Raw genomic sequence first — 14594 nt, forward strand, 5'->3', positions numbered from 1 at the left:
CTGTGGAAAACTCCCCAGCCCGAGGCAGAGGCCTGGGTTGTAACTCTGACTTTGCTACCCATGACCTTGGACAAGGAGGCACTTTCCTCTCTGGCCCAGTTCACAGGGTTGGAACAGTCTCCAAGGTCCCTTCCAGTGCCAGCACTGCATGGTTCTAGGATTCAAAGCCAGAGAAGTTTCTTCTTTCTCACCCCCAGCCCTTCTCCGCTTCAGGGCAACACATACATTCTGGCTGGCAGTGAACCTGGCCTGGGAAGTCCCGTGTCCCAGACCCCCACCTCCAAAGCCCTGGGACACTATTGGGGAAGGGGCGGTGCGGGAGGAGGAGGAAGGGCAAGGTCAGGTGAGCCAAGAGCCTCCAAGGGTCTTGCTTCATTCAGGACAGACATCCGGTTTCTTCTGGTCTCTGCCAGGATTCTGGGGGCTTAAAAGATGAGTCATGGGGGGACTGGGGAGTTCCCAACTAACCACTTCGCACAGGAGCCTGGGATGATGCCCATCGAAGTGTGGGGTGGGGACAGGAGGCAAGACTCTAATGTCTTTATCTCAGGCCCCTGGTCCCTTGGGAGGGGACTCAGGAAGGCAGCCTGCCGGGAATGTGAGGGGTAGGAATGGGCGCAACTAGCTTCTTCCCTCTCAGAATTCGGGGGCCAAGGGAGCAGATGGCTTGACCATCCCAAAGAAGAGTGGCAAAGGGGGCTGCCACAGATCTGCCAGGGAAGGGACGAGGGGCCACCTGGAGGCCTGCCTCTCCCAGATCAGTCTGACAAGACTCCAGCCTCCAGGGTTTTATCAGTGGCTCAGCCTTTGTTCAGCGGTTCTGTTCAAACACCCTGGGGCAATTCAGGCCTGGGTGGGGCTTAGGGGAGGAAGGGAGCTTGAGGGGGGCAAGACGTCAAAGAATAATCAGAGATTCCACAATTTCACAAAACTTTCGCAAACAGCTTTTTGTCTCAACCCCCCTGCATTGTCCTGGACAACAAATTTGCATAAATCCTGGGAAGTTATTACTAAGCCTTAGTCTCAGCACCAGGTAATTTCCTCCCAGGACTCCATGGGCTTATTTATAAAGGCCCGCTCGAGCTGGGCCCTGACACAGCCCTGAGCCAGCAGACCCACCAGACCCTCAGCTGAGCCTGCTGCCCAGAGCCCCATGAAGCTGATAGGTGAGTGTCTTGACCCAGGATGAGAGCTGCCTGCCAGGGCGTGGGAGGGAGTCTGCAGTAGCCAAGAGGCTGGGGGTCCCTAAGCCCCCAGAAAGGGACCCAGGTGGGAGTGGAGAGCATGTCTCCTGAGCCACAGTCTGCTCCCAGCCCTGCAGCTGCTGCTCTGGCACAGTGCGCTCTGGACGGTGCAAGAAGCCAGCCCCCTGGGCCCGGCCGGGCACCTGCCCCCGAGCTTCCTGCTCAAGTGCTTAGAGCAAGTGAGGAAGATCCAGGCTGACGATGTGCTGCTGCAGGAGAGGCTGGTGAGTGACAGCGGCAGACAGGGAGGGGACACATGCTGTGTGTGGGGGGGGGGGTGCAGAGGAAAGAGGACTCAGAGGGGAGAGTTGAGGGAAGGGCAGGAAAGCATGGGGAAGACAACATCAGGAAGGAACATGGGAGAGGAGAGACACAGGGAAATGGAAGAAAGCAGATTAGAAGCCAAGCAGTGGAAGGCTGGGAAGAAACTGGGGGGACAATGCTGGGCGGGGCCAGCTGGGCTGGATGGGGAGGCGGAATGGGGCTGAGAAGCCTGGCAGGACTCGCAGGGAGGGGAAGACCTCGGAGACATGGGGAGGAGCCTGCTGGTCCTACCAAGTCCCTGCACTCAGCATTCTTCCCGTCCCCAGTGTGCCACCCACAAGCTGTGCCACCCTGAGGAGCTGATGCTACTCGGGCACTCTCTGGGCATCACACAGGCTCCCATGAGCAGCTGCTCCAGCCAGGCTCTGCAGCTGGTAAGTGTCTGGAGAGGAGGAGGGCGGGTAGGGGGAGGGACGGAGCCCTGAGAGGAGTGTGGCAGGCAGTACCCCTAACTCTCCTACTCTGTCCCCCAGGCGGGCTGCCTGAGACAACTCCACAGTGGACTCTCCCTGTACCAGGGCCTCCTGCAGGCCCTGGCAGGGATCTCCCCAGACTTAGCGCCCACCCTGGACATGCTGCAACTGGACATCACCGACCTTGCCACCAACATATGGCAGCAGGTGAGCCTCATTGGGAGCAGCAAGTGTGAGGGGCCTAGACTGAGTGGGTCCCTAAAGGTCCTGCTGCAAGCCTGGGGGTCCCAGAAGTTCTTTAGGGATTGGTGGGAGCATTCTCAGGGGCAGGGTGGGGGCTGTATGCAGGGAGCTACCACCCCATCCCAGGACCCTCCTGCTGCTGGCCCTCCCCTACTCCTAGTTGAGGGCAGGAGCCAGATCACTGGACCTCAAAACAGACCTGGGTTCAAGTCCTGACTCTGTTAACCCCGTGAGCTTCCACAGCCCATCAGCCCATTGCATTTCCTCATCTGTGGTAGGGCCACTCAGCAGGGCCTGATCGCTGCTCCTTCCCCCCACAGATGGAAGACCTGGGAATGGCCCCTGCCAGGCAGGCCACCCAGGGCACCATGCCAACCTTCACCTCGGCCTTCCAGCGCCGGGCAGGAGGTGTCCTGGTTGCCTCCAACTTACAGAACTTCCTGGAGCTGGCGTGCCGTGTTCTGCGCTACCTTGCCGAACCCTGAGCAAAACCCTCCCTATTGCACGTATTTCTCTCTATTTAATATTTATGCTTATTTAAACCTATTATTTAAAGACAGGGAAGAGTGGAAAGGAGCCCCAGCCTCCTGGGTCGTTCCCTCCACCTCCAAGTTTCATTCTCCTGCCTGTAGCAAGGAGGAAAGCTCCTGTCTTCCTGTCCCCTGGACTGGGAGGTAGGTAGGTAAATACCAAGTATTAATTCCTGTAACTGGTGGGCACTGGGAAGAGATGCAGTGAACCCCCGACCCTGAGGGTACCCAGCTTGGGGCCCTTGGAAGCATCAGGAAGTCTCCTACGTGGGAGACAATACAGCCCTGTTTAATATTTAAACAACAGTGTTCCCCAGCTGGGTCTTCGTATCTCTCCTTCGCTCTGGCGTCAGCTTGGCGCACACGTGCCAGGTTGGCCAGGCCTTGCTTCCCCTACATCCCCTCCCCACGGGCATGAAGCCCAGCAGGGACACCCAAAGCTGGGAGGCTTGACCCTGGGGTCCCACAAGTTTGTTGGGGAATCTAGTTTTTCGTTGTAAGATTTTTTTCTGGTGTTTTGACACCCATGGGGAGCCCAGGCATCACTGACATCTCCTTTTACTGGATGCCCTATAGAGACACCCACATGCTAGTGACGCCTGTCCTTCCCCTTCTCCCCGCCCCAGTCAGGACTCTGACTCCTTTTAGGGCTGGGCAGATTGGGCAGACGGTCATGTACCTGCCTTGCTTAACGGGGAATGTGGGCAGGAAAAGATGCTGGGAGATTATGTGACGGAGTGTGTGAGAAGCTCAACTGTTCACTCTCCACCTTTGCCCCCACTTTCTCGTTGTAGCCAAACTTCATGATAATAAAGTGTTTACCTCCAATAAATGTCCTTCCTCTTTCTTGAGTCCAGCTGGTGCCTGGCCAGGGATTGGAGGGCGGGGAGCTGAACAACGGTCAAGGGCAGAGGGAGGGGAAGAGGAGGTACAGGGAGGAAGGGGGCAGTCCTCTGGCTCATCAACATTCATTCCTTTAGCGTGCATTTATCTTGCACCTACTCTGTGCACACACTGGGCTAAGTGCTAGGGACATGGCAGTTGCAAGGCAGGCATGTCCTGCCCTCACGGAGCCACAGCTTAGTGGGGAAGATGGAAGGCAGAGGAGAACCATACCAGAGAGGAGAGGGTGTGTGGGGTAGCGGGGAGAGCTGCACAGGCTGGGCAGGGCACCACCTTCCATGAACTAGCCCATCCCTGCTCACACATGCCCACAAAGAATGCATTAGGAAGTGCCTTGTACAGATTAGGGAGACGCCGAGTCAAGGGGACAACTTGAGTCGCAACTCAAATTCCAGGCTCTGCACTTCTCTCCCTCACCCAGCTCTGCCTCTGATCTGGCAGGGAGCAGTCTCACGTCAGCCCGTCACTCTGCTTGTCTCAGCACTTGGCTGAGCTCACAGCTGCGGAGCGGGTGAGAAGTGGCGCCTACACAGGGGCTGCTCACACCACACATTCGAGACACACCCCTGTGCCCTCAACTCAGGATGTACCTGTGGTTCCCAGGTGCCTCCACCAGACCCGGGGAGCCCAGCCAGCCAGCCGGTCCCCAGCGGCCCTTCAAGTCTTCCCCATGCTCATCACGTCACTTCCCTTCCCCATGTGGCTCCCTGGAAAGCAGGGTCTGGCTGAGGCAGGCTGGAGTTCCCAGCTGTGCGGCTCAGGGTCCTCCCTCCCGGGGCGGTCCTGAAGAAATCAGGCTTAGAGATGTGGGAGCAGGCATGGCAGGGTTAAACGGAGCTCCTGCCCCTGCTCCCCCCAGCGCTCTTCTGGGGGACAGATCAATCTCTGGGCTAGGAAGACTCTGGGTGGGGCTGGGCCAAGAAGAACAGGACAGCCTACCCCCACCCCGTGGGGCCCTTTGCCAAAACCTCACCCTTTGCAGAGTAAGTCTGGCTTTGGGGGTCAGGAGTAGGCAGCAGGCTGGTGTTGACTCATTATCACACAGCCAGGGTCTGAGGAAAGGACACTGCTCCCATCACCCTCCTTGCCCCTGAAAACCCGAACCCTGTAGCCAGGCCTCCTGTACACACCTCTGCCCCTCTCAACTGCTGGCCGAGTCTCTCCCCAGCCACAGCACACAGGATTCCAGGAAGACACCGTTCCCACGCTATCGGACACAGCACTGACAGCACTTACCAAGGGAGAGACAGGATCTTTATTTACAAGTGAGCTGAGGGGAGCGTCCCTCGTGTATTACAAAATAACAATATACATATATACATACACATACTCGGCACCTACAAAGCTCCTCAGAGGTACATCTACTCTTGGAAGGGGGCAGGGCGCGGGAGGGAGTGTGGTGTGGTGACATTGCCCAGAGCGGAGGAATCAGGTGGCTCACTCTCTTCAGGTACGGGCAGTGGGGACAAGAAGTTATGAAAGAACGAGACCGGGAGACATTCAAAAGGTCAGAAGTCAGGGAGACGGGAAAGACCTGGAAACTCACAAAAGGCTCTTACGTCATGTGGATATGAGCAATGATGTCTCATCTTTCTTCACTGTTCCCTTTCGAGGCGCCTAGGACTGGGACCCTCCCAGAGGGCCCCTGCGGCCCCTCCAAGCCCGTCAGAGTGCAGCAATGGCTTTGGCAGCCACTTGGCGGCCCAGGGGCAGGCTGAGGTCCGTGATGGCCAGAACCACCTTGGGGCTGGACATGGCTGACACCTTTACCAATTCCGATACCTACCAGACAGACAGACAGACAGCTGCTCACTGGAGCTACCTCATGCTGGGTGCAATGTCTCGGGAGGAAAGAGCCCCCCCCCCACTCTGAGTGCTAGGCACTGAACCCCAGGCTCTGCTGAGACTTGCTGACCCCATGTGACCTAGAAGGTGGGGCCAGCCCCTGCCCCGAGAGGAAGTACTCACGGTGGTGAAGGGCATGAACTGCAGGATACTGCCTCGGCTGCCCTGCTCTAGGCAGTCCACACACTCCTCCATGAACCACTGCACAAACTGGGTGTGGGGGCCGGCGGTGCGAGAGCCCAGGATGGAGGAGATGAGCAGGAACAGGTTGGCTGTGCGGGATCGGGGAGAAGGAAGAATTCCCTGAGAAGGGTCTGAGAAGAGATTAGACTCTGGGAGAAGGGGACCAGAAAGGGAACCGAAAGACGTGCTAAGAGTGCCCTCCAAACTGGGGATGTAAAAAGTGGAAACGGAAAATCGGGGCGAGTCAGGAGAGGCACTAAACGGGAGCCTGGGAGACAGGAGAGCTAGTAAGTAGGGGAGATGGAGGACGCGGGGGTGGGGGGAATGTGGCCGGGGCGGAAGGCACCAGGAGGCCCCTTCCAGGTGACGAGGCCTCAGCCCCGTCTCAGGAGCGGGGAGGGAGGACTCACCCAGGACTCGGTTCAGGGGGTCTCTCATGTTAACGGTGTGCAGCTGCGAGGCCGATAAGGAGCTGCTCATGGACCGGTCAGCTGTGGAGACACGTGGAGGCAACACTGAGGAAGTGGCTTCAGGCCTCCAAACCGCCTTTCCCGGGGAAGACCTCACCCATCGGGCACGGAGGGTACACAGAGGGGCCTCAAATACGGAGAACCCCGTAAGGAGATGGGACACAAGAACTAACATTGGTGAGCACCACCAGGCTCCAAGTGCTGATCTGGGAGCTGAACGGGGACTAAGCTGCTTAATCCTCACATTTCCATCTTACAGACAAGAAACCAAGACTCAGATTTGCTAAGTAGCCAAAGGTCGTAGGGTTGGTAGGTGGCAGACCCAGCATCTCTCCTCTGTTCAAATGCAGAGCTGGTTCCCTAGTCCCTAAAAGGCCCCAGAAACTTCCAGGCCCAGGAGAAATCTCTTAGAAATAGGAAAAACTAAGTGCCACAGAAGGAGTCCGTAGCAAGGAGAGGTCATGACAGCTAGGGAGGTCAGGTTGGGGAGGGGTGCTCTTCAGACAGGAAGAGTGGGAGCAGCCCTGGGTCCCAGCCCAGGCCTCAGGGCCTGTTTCAGGGCAAGGAAAGGCAGAGCTGGTGAGTCAACAGCACAGACTTTGCCCAAGGCTGTGAACTCACTTGGGTAGCTTGTTATTCCCTCCACCTTGTGGTAAGTAAAGGGTGGGGAAGGGACAGTGGTGCCCCAGGCTGGGAGTGGATCCGGGCAGAAGAACTTCAACCCTTAGGGGGAGACCCACAGCAACCTTTGGTCTCTCTGGGGTTAGGAAACTGAACAGCAGCCCCTAGGGGACAACATGGGACAAACACTTGCCACCCCGTCTCTGACCAGCCAGCAAAGATGGCTGCAGTCGGGGAGCAGCGCAGAACACTCAGCAGGGAAGGAAGTTGCCCGCCAGCCGGCCACTTACTGGGACTGGAAAGGATGTTGGCCTCTTCCTCATTGGAGCTCAGCAGTCGCATCAGCTTCGAAGGCTGCATGTCGTCCAAGGGGAAAAGGCTGATATAATCCTGGAGGGCAGGAGACTCACTATTACCCACTCCTGGATCCCCCAATTTCCCGTTATTGGGCAACAGGACTGGAGCTCAGGTCAGAAGGGGAAGACCACGTCCACACAGGCCTCAGTCAGCCACCTCCAGCAGGGCCATCTTCCCTCTGCGTGTCCCTCTCCTCAGCCCCTCCAACAATCCTAGTGAGACCCGCTCACATACGCCTGCAGACGTGTGCTCACCAGGCTGCCCGCGGGCAGGGAGCGGGCCTCGCTGCCTTTGCCTGGGAAGGCGCCTCTTACCAGAAGAGGCGCAGGAAACGTCTGCTGAACAAGAGAACAGAGGGGTCCCCTACCTCAATGTCTTCACGGTGTCGCTTCTTTTGGCGGGCAGACGCCTGTCCCTTATGCGAGGAATAGGAACTCAGGGCACACCAGACGGCTAACCTGGCAAAAGGTTCCGGGAAAAGAGGTAAAATTAGAGGGGCTTCCAAGGGGGTCGCTGTGCCCATGGTGATCTGGCCCCATCTGCCAGGGCCTCCCCACCGCCCGCCTCAGGACTGTGGGGATTTGAGGCTCTGCAGAGACTCCTACTTGGCGAGAGCAGTGCCAGGGGGGTCCATGAGGCTGTGCCACTTGGAGGAGTCAGTGAGCAGGCCAGGCAGGATGTGGCCCAGCAGAACCAGCGTCACCTGCTGCATGTCCAGACAGAAGATGGAATAGAGCAGCTCCACTGCCCGCAGCGTGTGCTCCTTCCGTGTCTCCTTTAAGAGCTCCTAGATGGGCAGGTGAGGGGGTGTTTAGGAGCTGAGGGCCCCGAACGTGGGGCTCTGACATTCCTGCCACTCCAGCCCATCTCCCTGGGAGGGCACGGGGAGCTCCAGCCGCTGCTCCGTCCCTCCTTCTGCCTCTGGTCAGAGCTACCTGAGAGACAGCTTCCCCTCAGAGTCCAGGAGCACGCTCCAGGAGAGGACCAGCCTCTGTATTCCAAGGAATCTTCTCGCAGCATTTAAGAAGCCTCTGACAGAGGCCAGGCTGACCAAGCTGGGTGTGGGGAAGTCAGAGGATGGGACCGAGTTTGGTCCTGTCAGGTATTTTCTCAAATGTCACCTGGAGCCTGAGGAAACCTGCTCCCCCAGCCCATGTATCTGGCCTACACCCACCCCACCCCAACTACCTTAATCAGGTTGTTGCAGAACCAGTAGACGCCTCCCATGTGCAGAAGGGTGTCGAAGATGTGGATGGAGCGACTGTCCACCCATCCCTTCTCCAGCACCTTGGCAAATATGTCCGTCAGCACCTCCCTGATGGGTCGCTTAGGGGGCAGCAGGTTCCAGTAGGGCATCGTGTCCATACCCGTGGATGGGAACTTGATCTGTGTGGCTGTCTGCTGCAGCACGTCGGCACACATATGCTCCAGGATAGAGCTCATGATCACCACCCTGGGGGGAGGGAAGGACCCGAGGCTCAAGCAGCACCGGCTTCAGGAACCAGGGTGGGGAGGGAAAGAAAAGCCCAGCCCAGACTTTTCCCACGACTTGGGTTACGGAAATATTCCTGGGGAATTAACCCCATTCTACGCTGAGGGAGACGACGACAAGAGGAAGTTGCAAACCCCTAGCAGAGCTGACCCTACCAGTCCTGCTCCTGGAAGGACTCTCACCTGCTGGGCACTAAGCCTATTGGGGGAGGAGGGGTGGCTCTCCTCCCCCAGGTTATTCCAACAACATATTCACATTTTCTCTCTCCAGCTTCCCCCATCCCCCAGGCCTGGCCCTGCCAATCCTCTGGCAGAAATAAATACAATCACTTCCCTCTGGGCCGAGTGCTTCAGGGGGATCCCGCCCAGTCTTGGCTTCCTCCCAAAGTAAACTGTTACTTCCAGGACAGGGGCCCAAGGGCTGCCCCACAGGACTCTTCCCGGCCCTTGGTAGCTGGGCAAACGTAAGTGTATATCCAGGAATTTTCTCATGAAGTGTCTTTGACTGTGAATACAGACCTGGGTCTGAGCGCTGATTGTTTCTGGAATGCTGGGTGAGTCACTATGACTTTCTGAGCCACTTTTTCTACCTGCATTATGGAGGCACAGATTTCCCACTATTCCTCCCTCAGGTAGGAGTCAGGATGCTTAGCATGGCTGATGTCAGAGCAAACCCTCCATTACTTGTGGCGGGGAGGATGATGAGGGAAGAAAGCAGGCAAGGGACAAACAGGAGATGGGATCTCCCAGGTCCTCCCCAACCTCACTTCAGCTCCATTTTCCACTTCTCCCCTCTAAGACATCCTGACGCCTACTCATTAGTCGCTACTCACGATTTATCAGTTGGTTCATGCCCATGCTCATAGCGGCACTATTCCCAACAGTTAAGAGGTAGACACCCAAGTGTCCATCGACCGACGAATGGATAAGCAAAATATGGCATATACACATAATGGCATATTATTCAGCCTTAAAAAGGAAGGAAATTCTGCCATGTGCCACAACATGGATGAACCTTGGGGACATTATGCTAAGTGAAATATGCCCCTCACAGAAAGACAAATACTATATGATTACACCTACATAGGGTACCTAAAGTAATCAAATTCATAGAAAGTAGAATGATGTTACAAGAAGCCAGGGGGAGGGGGAGTTGTTGCTTATTGGGTACAGAGTTTCAGATTTACAATATGAAAATTCTAGAGATCTGTTTCCTAACAGTGTGAATATACTTAACACTACTGAACTATACACTTAAAAATGGTTAAGATGTTAGATTTTATGTGTTTTTTACAATTAGAAAAAAGAGAAAAAGAAAAAAAAGCTTATTGGGTGGGTGAATGAACCAACATCACTGAAGTGAGGTCCTCCAAGGCCCTGAAAAGCCAAGGCAGAAAAACGTCATCAAAGATAGCCAGGCAGGGGGTCAGGGACTGGGCAGGCCCAAGGCCTCTAAAATCTACAGATGGGCTCACAGTTCCTAGACAGTGACACTGCTAAGACAATCGCTGTTCTTCTGGCAAGCTAGTTCTCCAGAACTTGACCTCTCTCAGGGCAGGAATCATAGCTGTTTGGGTCTGTATTTCTGAGACACAGCAGGTGCTGAATTAGAACAAGCCTGGCACAGAGACACACACAGAATGTTCCTGAGTCAGGGAGTGAACCCGTGAATAAGGAAGTGAGCACCGTGTTTGGGAAGGTAAGAGAAGAGGGGGATATTGGTGACGGGAGGTGCTGACTTCTCACACAGACCTACAGCATTCCAGAAGGGAGGGGCCGGGTTACTGACCTCTCATTGTAGAACTGCAGGGTGTTCTCACTGTACAGTGGCCCTGCCAGCTGGCGGATCATCTGCAGCGACTTCTCACGCTCGTCCAACCCCAGCATCCGCACGTGGGCCACAAGCCAAGCCACGGCACACACCGCCAGACTGCATACCTTTCCCTTGATATTATCTGTGATTTTCTGAGAGAGGGGAAAAGGGTGACTAGGGCCACTGGGTCCCCTTCTCTGGCTACCACTTTCCCCAGCCTCTGCGGGTAGCTAAGTGCACCAGGTGGAGTCCTGGGAGTCCATGTTTGATTTTTCCCAAAGTTACCTGGGTGGGAGGAGTAGTTAAGACTATGATTACAAGGAGGATTGACATCCAAACGTGAGCTCCTGCATTAAGGGTCTTCTTGTTCTTACAAAATATAACAAGCTATCAAAGACTGGCTCTGTATCCCAGGGAAGAGAAGGCTGCTGAAAGGGTGGGCTACCTGGATGGACTCGAAGGCCAGTACCCCATTCTCCCAAGCATTGAGGATTTCCAAGATGGCCGCTGAAATGCTGAGACAGGCTTCGTGCCAATTCATCTGCCTATGAGGGGATGGGGAGGGGAGAAAAATCACCACAGGGGAGCGTCGGATGGGCTGAGGGAGAGGGACTTGGCGCTGCCCCCACCGCCACCCTTGCAGTGGGTGCCCAGGCCACTGACACCAGCTTCATCTCCGAGGAGTTGTTGAGCAGGGCCACTAAGGACTCCACTTTGGTAGAGTCGGGCCGAAAGCAGGGGTGGTCAGGGTTCAGGATTTTGCCCTCCTCAGGCATGCAGGTCTGTATCCAGGTCTCAAAGAAGGGCACCTCCGCTCCTGTGCTTGACTCGGACAGAATCACCTGAGAAAGGAAGGGAGAGTCACCAGCTGGGTGGGGAGGGCGAGGCAACCTGCACCTCAGTTTCCTGCCCTGCAGCTTTCTCCCTTCCTGGCCAGAACTGGGAACAAACCGGTGTAGAGAAAGACGAGGGCTACGCTGCCACCTAGTGGTCGGTGTGAATGTGGCACTGAAGATTAGGGATGTGATGGCGGGTATCTACTGACTTCTCAGAGTGGGCACCTGATTTCTGCAGCCAGCAGAACTAATGGGCTTGGGAGACTGATGGGGGAGGGGGACGAGTAGCCAGTACGGTAGGAGAGCTATGGGTGGTTTCCTTCCCCTTTGCCCCACCCACTTTATGTCCCTAATCCCACCTGCTCTCCTCTCACTCACCTCTGAGCCATAGGTCTGGGCCACGTGGCACAGCATGAGGAAGGAGATGTCAAAGAGCAAGGCTCGAACTGAGGCTGCTTTGGCTGTGAAGGATGAGAAGGCTGACCCCTCAGCTCAGGCAGGGGCCCAAAGACCTTGCCTGCGTCAGGAGGGAATCAGGACTCACTTCAAGGAAGGTCAGGGACCAAGTGGCTCCTTCAAAGCTCTGAGGCTCAGAATCCTTTTCTTGAGTCTTAACTGGAACATCATCCCTTCCTTGGATTGCTTATCCCCTCCTTCCCCACCATACCCAGCCAAATCATAAGGGGGAGCCAGAGAGACAAAGGGGTGGTTGCGGAAGCATCCTTTTCCCAGCACTACCCTTCTTTCCAGCCTCCCCGAAAGCTTCATCAGTCATCGCTGGGGGAGAACAGGGCCTCCTAGGATGAATAAAGGCCTCCTTTTCCCTCCCCGGAGCTCTCTCTCCACAGCCCTTTCAGTGCCAAGTGGACCTGGGGATTCTCAGTGTTGACTTACTGCTTTCTTCACTGCCATGTGTCGTGAATTCATTCAAACTGTGGAAGGAATGGAGACGGGTTACGCCACCCAGGACATGGGCTGAGCAACAGCTGGGGGGCGGGGGGGGCGCTACATCCACTCAAAGAGACAGTCACTAGACTGCGAATTACAGGTGAAACTTAAAATGAACACCATTGCGACAGAAAAAAAGAACTCTTATCTATTTTTTAAAATGTCCAAGACCTAGAGAATGGCTTGCTGAATAGAACAATGTTCTATATATCAAATTCCAGATCAACCAAAGAAAAGTCTACAGAATTTGAGAGCTCCTGATTAATAACACATGGAAATCCTTCCACGCCAACTGTTCAACGCCTAATTACCTCCTCAAACACCTCCACATCATCCTCAGTTGTAGAGAATAAAATGCCAAAGAACTGGTCCTTCCTCCAGGGTCTCCAGCTGGGATGGTCTGCCTTAGCCTGGGCGCCCCAGGGCCTCACCCCTATCCTGCTACCTCCTCCTTCAGACATGCACCCCCAGCCCTTGTCAGGAGCTCAGCCTTCCTTACTTGATGAATTTCCGAGCGAAGGACTTAAGCTTCCCAGTGGCGGCGGCTGCAGCCAGCAACAAGTCCAGACTCTTCCCAGAGAGCATGTGGCCCAGGACTCCCAGCAGCCCCTCCGGGGACTTGGAGTGGTCTGCATCCATCGTCTGGGGACACGACAGGAAATCAAACCCTGAAGAACACTGAAGACCCCCCAGATACAGCCTAGCCACAGTCTTTCTCTCTGTATGTCTCCATCCCATAGGCACACCATTACTTGCAATGTAATCTACATCTCTCTGATTCCAATCTAGAAAACAGTTCCTAAAATCTAGCCTTGCTCTCCAATCCCTCCCTATCAACTTAACTGGGATGATGGAGGTGGGGCTGCAGCGGGCAAGGTCAGTACTGTGAGATTGCCCACGTTCCTCATGAGACGACCGAAATGAAAGCACCTACTGCAGTGCCTGGCTCCCAAGTGATGCTCGGTGGAAACGTTTTCAGTGGTGGCTTCCCTTGCCTTCCCCCTTTCTCTACTTCCAAAGCAACTATATATAAAAGCCAGAAGAGAGGTGTATGGCCTCTGTTTATGTATCTGGAAGTAGAGGGAAAACTGGAAGGAGGGAAGAGATGACCCTGGTGGCAAGGGAAGGGTACACTCACCTTGAGGATATTGGTGACAGTGGGCTCCGCTCGGAGGATCAGCCCAGGATTGGGCTGGATGTTGGCATTTTCTCCTGATTTGGGCTGGGGTGCATGCTCCCGGTCTGCTGCACTGTGGCCATAAACAGTCAGCCAAGAGAAAAGTAGAGGAGTCGAGATAAATTCCTGACACACTCCCTAGTCTAGCCCGAAGAGCAGAGGCACAGAGAAGGTAGGAAGCACATAAGAAGCTTTGGTGTCAGGTGACGCTTATGAAAGTGTATCCAATATTGCAATTGCTTCAATTTGTCATTGGTCATTACATCTACTGTACTTTGAAAGTTCATTTAAGATTGAAGGAAGATTTAGGATTTTGCCTTTGATCACAAAGGAGGCCGAGACTTAAAGCGTAGCACCTAAGAGGGCAAAACCCTGGTCTGCAGAAATCAGTGTCTGGTCCTGGTAATCCTTGGCCTGGTCCCAGCCATCCGCAACCCAAACTACACAGGAGGGGAAAGACACCCAGCAGCCTAGTCTGGATGTGAGAGGGAGGGCATGACAGCCTGCCAGATCCCCCAGTACAAGTTCCCATCGATTCTTTTCTCTAAAAGTGCCAGGGCCATGTTTAGCCCACTTGGCAGGCCTCTGCTGTTTCTTAGCACATGGGTACCGTTCAGTTGTCAATCAGATTAGTGGAGGGCAGTTATGGGAGCCCGGGAACTGAGCCCCAGTCCTTGGACTGGCGCAAGGGAGCTCACACTTACCGCTTGGCCATAAGGTTGTTCACACTGGCTTCAGACAACAGCCCCTGCTTCCTACATTCTTGGAGTAGGAAGTCTGTAAAGTCACAGCTGTGAGGGAAAAAGATGATGAGGGGACAGGGCACAGATCAGGGATTCTTGAGGGGCAGGAGCAGTGGGTCCCAGCCCAGTATCCTCCCTCCTTCCGGATAAAGAAGCTTCGGAGTGCGGGAGGGAAGGTAGAGAGGGCAGAGGGGCTTAGGCACTCGGAACTAGCGGGCGGTTGCCGCCTGCTCCTGCCAAGGGGAGTGAACGAGGAGACAGAAGACCAGTAGAAAAGCCCAGAACCCCTTCCGGCAGAGTGAGAAGGGAGAGCAGGGGAGTTCGTACTTGCTGCGCTGGTCAGCTTTGTCCAGCAAGGGGGTAAGCTTCAGCAGGAACTCAAAAGCACAGTTGACGTCCTCGGTGAAGTCCTGTAAGTGGCCAGAAACTGCCATTTGGCTTCTCGGTTCCCCT

General features: G+C 55.4%; 2 protein-coding genes across 10 annotated transcripts in view; one reads left to right on the forward strand and one right to left on the reverse strand.

The window, feature by feature from the left end:
- Positions 1–1870: 1870 nt before the first annotated feature.
- On the forward strand, positions 1871–2709 carry CSF3 (colony stimulating factor 3; the record flags this gene model as incomplete). Its single annotated transcript, XM_081028554.1, has 3 exons — positions 1871–1942; positions 2042–2188; positions 2545–2709. 3 exons carry the CDS (start codon positions 1871–1873, stop codon positions 2707–2709), a joined length of 384 nt encoding a protein of 127 aa, XP_080884680.1.
- A 2181-nt stretch (positions 2710–4890) lies between these two features.
- The window catches only part of MED24 (mediator complex subunit 24), a 29985-nt gene continuing 20281 nt past the window's right edge, over positions 4891–14594 (reverse strand). For all 9 annotated transcript variants that reach the window (XM_081028876.1, XM_081028868.1, XM_081028870.1 and 6 more), the window contains 16 exons: positions 14469–14551; positions 14103–14189; positions 13360–13471; positions 12721–12863; positions 12168–12205; positions 11652–11734; positions 11101–11279; positions 10883–10982; positions 10414–10589; positions 8322–8586; positions 7739–7920; positions 7501–7591; positions 7067–7166; positions 6096–6176; positions 5626–5774; positions 4891–5439 (listed from right to left, as the gene is read on the reverse strand). In XM_081028876.1, the coding sequence (XP_080885002.1) occupies positions 5323–5439; positions 5626–5774; positions 6096–6176; positions 7067–7166; positions 7501–7591; positions 7739–7920; positions 8322–8586; positions 10414–10589; positions 10883–10982; positions 11101–11279; positions 11652–11734; positions 12168–12205; positions 12721–12863; positions 13360–13471; positions 14103–14189; positions 14469–14551 (1986 nt within the window). In that variant the 3' untranslated portion in view covers positions 4891–5322. The remainder of the gene's footprint in view (positions 5440–5625; positions 5775–6095; positions 6177–7066; positions 7167–7500; positions 7592–7738; positions 7921–8321; positions 8587–10413; positions 10590–10882; positions 10983–11100; positions 11280–11651; positions 11735–12167; positions 12206–12720; positions 12864–13359; positions 13472–14102; positions 14190–14468; positions 14552–14594) is intronic.

This window comes from Rhinolophus hipposideros (genome assembly GCF_964194185.1).
Source record: "Rhinolophus hipposideros genome assembly, chromosome: 20".
Lineage (NCBI taxonomy): Eukaryota > Metazoa > Chordata > Mammalia > Chiroptera > Rhinolophidae > Rhinolophus > Rhinolophus hipposideros.